The 5,246-nt window shown below is 45.6% G+C and overlaps 1 protein-coding gene across 1 annotated transcript; it reads right to left on the bottom strand.

The window, feature by feature from the left end:
* Positions 1-1,646: 1,646 nt before the first annotated feature.
* On the bottom strand, positions 1,647-2,171 carry LOC123170869 (putative glycine-rich cell wall structural protein 1). Its single transcript, XM_044588597.1, has one exon. The coding sequence runs from the start codon at positions 2,169-2,171 to the stop codon at positions 1,647-1,649; it is 525 nt and encodes a 174-aa protein (XP_044444532.1).
* Positions 2,172-5,246: the final 3,075 nt, after the last annotated feature.

The raw sequence follows: 5,246 nt of genomic DNA, 5'->3' as shown, positions 1-5,246 counted from the left end.
GTGTTACTTGCCTTGCTGATGATCCGCGAAACCTAGCGATTCGAAGTAACAAGCGGCACACTCCGGGTACTCTATCGCAAACAAACAAGCATACAATCAATACTCATCTAATGCATACGTAAAACTCGAGTAAAAGATCCAACCAGAAAGTTCAACTTAAGAACTCCGGTTTGCAAAAAGAATCAACTCGAAAGAAGCAACGAAAGTCAAACGGCGAAAGAAAGAAACTTCGTTTGCTAATCTGGATCTAGGTCAAATTTTACTGTAGCAAAAACTTGTTTGAGTAGGTTAAACGGAAAGAGAATTTCGAGACGAAACTCTAGGCGCTTGAATCGCCTGATTCCGATAAACGAGCGAGAAGTTAAACAGAATCGAAGATTCGATCAGAAATCGAATCTGAGAAAAATAACGGAAAAATCCGACGGAAAAGAAAAAACGGACGAACAGTTAAAGAACGGACGTTCGTTAACAGAGAAAAACCGACGAACGCGTTCGTTAAAACGAACGGTTCGGTGAACGCTCGCAAAATAATAAAACCAAAAAAAAACCGATCTAGGGTTTTTTTTTAAACAAAGGGTTTTTTTAATCAAAAACCGGCAACGACGAACGGGCAGCGAGGCAGTACCTCGTTGGGACAGTGCTCCGGGCGAGGGGCGGCGAGGTGCAGGCTCGGGGGGGGCGCGAGGGGCGGCGAGGGGGCGGCTCCGGCGACGAACGGCGGCGGCGGCGGCTCGGGCTTCCGGCGGCGGCGACGTAGGCGAGTGCGGCGGCGGCGGCGAGCGAGATGAGAGGAGAGAGAGGGGGGGTATATAAAGGGGGGGAGCCGGGGTGGCTTGGGGGAGGGGCTAGCGCGGCGGCGGGGCTTCCCGTGTCCACCATGGACACGGCGGCGGCGGCGTCGTGCTGGGGAAGGAGAGGGGCGCGGGGGTGGGCCGGCGGCCTGGGCTCGGCCCAGCGGGCGCGCGCATCTGTTTTTTTTAAATTACGTTCCGCGGAAAAATTCGTAGAAAAAATAAAAAATCAAAATCAAAAAATATAAAATAAATTTTCCCCGTCTAGTTAGAAAATCTAGAATAGGGTGAACATTTTTTTAACACCAAATAAATATTTTGAAAACATGCAATATTTTAATGCAATAAAAATTGCAAATAAAATCCAAATAAATTCCAATAAAAGATTTTAACATTTTAACTCCAGTATTTCAAGTGTTTTGGAGAAGTCATATTTTCTCCTCTCATTTATTTTGTTTAATGAAATATTTTTCCGGAGAGAAAATAATTAAAACCAAAATCCTCGTTTTTTTTATTTGATGAAAATCAAATATGAAAATTCGAGAAAATCTCCAACTCTCTCCGAGGGTCCTTGAGTTGCTTAGGATTTATCGAGAATTTGTCAAAATGCAATAAAATATGATATGCAATGATGATCTATGTATAACATACCAAATTGAAAATTTGGGATGTTACATCCGCTCGGCACTCGGTCATCGGTGATTTGGATCACGGCGAGTACGACTCCATCAACCTCGTTCATTGGAACGCTTCCGCTCACGATCTACATGGGTATGTAGATGCTCTCCTTTCCCCTCGTTGCTAGTATACTCCATAGATGGATCTTGGTGAGCGTGGGAAAATTTTAAAATTCTGCTACGATCCCCAACAACCTCTCCCTCCACCGTTGCCAGAAGCATTAGCATTGGCATAAGCACCACCGGACCAGTACCCATTGTTTGACTCACTAGCGCCAGAGCCAGTGCCGCCACCATTCCCAGAACCACTAGATCCATCGTAGCCTCTAACTTGTCCTCCGCCTCGACCGCCACCATGACCACTAGCACTAGAAGATCCACCAAAAGGGTCTGGACCAATCTGGGTCGAGCCTGAGCCCAAGGCAGATCCAGATCCACGTCCAGACCCACCATTTTGTCCACCACCGCCACCTCCTCCTCCACCACCACCACTTCCATGGACGAACCCCCCATTTTCACCATTTCCTGCAGACCCAACAGCAACCCCAGACCCTGATCCAGCACCATTGACGGAACCACCACCCTCTCCTCCTCCCGTGCCGGTTCCTTCGGAACTAGAGTATTTAGCTACCCTCGCAGCATTGGCTAACCCAATGCCAAACACGACAATCAAACCAAGAGCTAAGCATTTAGTGACTGCCATATCGCCAGTTTTGTTAGAGTGCAAGATGAAGATGTGTGCTAAACTCAAAGAATAGCATGGGTATTTATAGGACCGGAAGCCATGAGCGGATCTTTGTGTTAATGCTTCGTTGCATGGTACGTTGCATGTTTACGCAGCAAGAACTCCCATAAGACTATCCACATTGGGAGCAACATAGGTAGTAACATCATACATATCTAGATAAAATAGATGATGTGGCAAGAAATAAATGAAGAAAGAGAGGCATATGGTAACATAGCTAGTTACTAGTAGTATGAGTAACATCACACATATCAAAGCAAGATGAGTCTATAGCCTAATAAATGAAGTGTTGCATGTTACCACACATATGTTACTCCCCACTATAGAGGTAGTAACATAGAGTAGTAACATAGACATGTTACTACTCTATGTTACTTTCAATTATGGCTAGTCTAAGAGATCAAGTAATGTGCAAGCGGAGGCTTATACACAACTAGTGGATGGATCGGAGCTCTTTGCGTGCATTATTGGATAAACATGTTGTTTATCTGATTAGTCTTCGTACACAAGTTTGCTTGTCACGAAGCTCGAGAGCACAGTAGCGCACGCAGTTGATAGCACTGAATGGATCTGTGAGTGAGATGGTCAAAGGAAATATTGATGTCAGAACGAAATGTATAGCTAGCGCTCCTGCCTACCTCTTGTACTCACAAGGACCTCTAGCAGTCTGCTCCTCGGTCAGGAGAAGGTCTTACAACAAACACACATATTTTTCAGTATTTAAAGTGTTTTTTCATTGCGAGCATAGATTATAGCTAGATTTCTTCTTAACAAATAAAATAAACTTAGATTTAATCCGTGCCCGAGAAAGTTTTTTTTTGTTATAAGAGGGGTAAAAGAACACAAAGTTGATGCGCCATCGGAGCTGAGATCTGAAACACAACGCTGCCTCCACCCCGGTCTGCCTTCCCAGCAGGCGCCACCTCCTACCTTTCGGTCCTCTCTTCTCTTGCCGCTGTTAGAGACTAGTGGCTGGGCTAAGCCCCGGTACTGGTCAAGGTGGCAACGGGGAGGTCTCCGCCCCGATAACCTACAAAAGTGAGATGTAATCTATGAATGGAATAATGTACCAATGTGTAATGTACCCAAGAGTAGCACCGAGCCTCGAAACGGCAAGCCATGCTTCAAGCTAAGTCAGTATGGATCTACTTGATTACTAAACTGAAGGAACAATCTCTATCGAAGATTCTCATTCTGGCCTAGCTCTGGAAGGATGGACCGGATCACATCTATTTAAATTGAAGACCATTCTATAACACTTGTTTTTTGAGTGGGGAAGGAAAATAAGCACACAAGCAAACAACCATCTAACCGTCAGTATAAACTCCCAGGGGCACCTTCAGGCAGTGTATATGGTTGTGCAGCGGCGGCAGTGACATTTCTTATCCACCCTGCGGTCTCTAGTGGCGAGACATCGGTGGTCGTGACCATGTCTGCAAGTACGAGGGCGGCCATGGCGGCCTGCTGGGTCCCAACATGGTGGTTCTCTGCTTGGCCGTGCGGTGGCGCCATGGTCCCACACTGCATGCCGATTATTGCGGCTGGACTAGAGGGTCTTGGATCTCTGAATCCGGCAGCAACGACGAGTACGCTTTGCCGAGTGAGTCTTGGGCCACAGGCGAGGACAATGGATCATGAGGACTACACGGGATTGCCAGAATGTCCCGAATTGGGATTTTGGCATTGTTGGTGACTGATACGTCTCCAACATATCTACAATTTTTGATTGTTCCATGCTATTATATTATCCATCTAGAATGTTTTATATGCATTTATATGCTATTTTATATGATTTTTGGGACTAACCTATTAACCTAGAGCCCAGTGCCAGTTTCTGTTTTTTCCTTGCTTTTGAGTTTTACAGAAAAGAAATATCAAACGGAGTCCAATTGACGTGCCAATTTTTGATAATTTTTTATGGACCAAAAGAAGCCCCCGGAGTAAAAGAGTTGGGCCAGAAGAGTCCCGGACCGTCCACGAGGGCGGGGGCGCGCCCTACCCCCCTGGGCGCGTCCCCTATCTCGTGGACGACTCAGAGACCCCCCTGGCGTGAGACCTATGCCAAAAATTCCTATAAATACAGAAACCTCCAGAAAATAACCTAGATCGGGAGTTCCGCCGCCGCAAGCCTCTGTAGCCACCAAAAACCAATCGGGACCCTATTCCGGCACCCTGCCGGAGGGGGGATCCCTTGCCGGTGGCCATCTTCATCATCCCAACGCTCTCAATGACGAGGAGGGAGTAGTTCACCCTCGGGGCTGAGGGTATGTACCAGTAGCTATGTATTTGATCTCTCTCTCGTGTTCTTGATTCAGCACGATCTTGATGTATCGTGAGCTTTGCTATTATAGTTGGATCTTTGATCTTTCTCCCCCTCTACTCTCTTGTAATGGATTGAGTTTTCCCTTCGAAGTTATCTTATCGGATTGAGTCTTTAAGGATTTGAGAACACTTGATGTATGTCTTGCATGTGCTTATCTGTGGTGACAATGGGATATTCACGTGATCTACTTGATGTATGTTTTGGTGATCAACTTGCGGGTTCAGTGACCTTGTGAACTTATGCATAGGGGTTGGCACACGTTTTCGTCTTGACTCTCCGGTAGAAACTTTGGGGCACTCTTTGAAGTTCTTTGTGTTGGTTGAATAGATGAATCTGAGATTGTGTGATGCATATCGTATAAACATACCCACAGATACTTGGGGTGACATTGGAGTATCTAGGTGACATTAGGGTTTTGGTTGATTTGTGTCTTAAGGTGTTATTCTAGTACGAACTCTATGATAGATCGAACGGAAAGAATAGCTTCGTGTTATTTTACTACGGACTCTTGAATAGATCGATCAGAAAGGATAACTTTGTGGTGGTTTCGTACCCTACAATAATCTCTTCGTTTGTTCTCTGCTATTAGTGACTTTGGAGTGACTCTTTGTTGCATGTTGAGGGTAGTTATATGATCCAATTATGTTATTATTGTTGAGAGAACTTGCACTAGTGAAAGTATGAACCCTAGGCATTGTTTCCTAGCATTG

Source organism: Triticum aestivum, chromosome 7D, assembly GCF_018294505.1.
Source record: "Triticum aestivum cultivar Chinese Spring chromosome 7D, IWGSC CS RefSeq v2.1, whole genome shotgun sequence".
NCBI classification, from domain to species: domain Eukaryota; kingdom Viridiplantae; phylum Streptophyta; class Magnoliopsida; order Poales; family Poaceae; genus Triticum; species Triticum aestivum.
The sequence above is the reverse complement of the archived record's forward strand: the minus strand, read 5'-3'. Positions and strand labels throughout refer to the sequence as shown.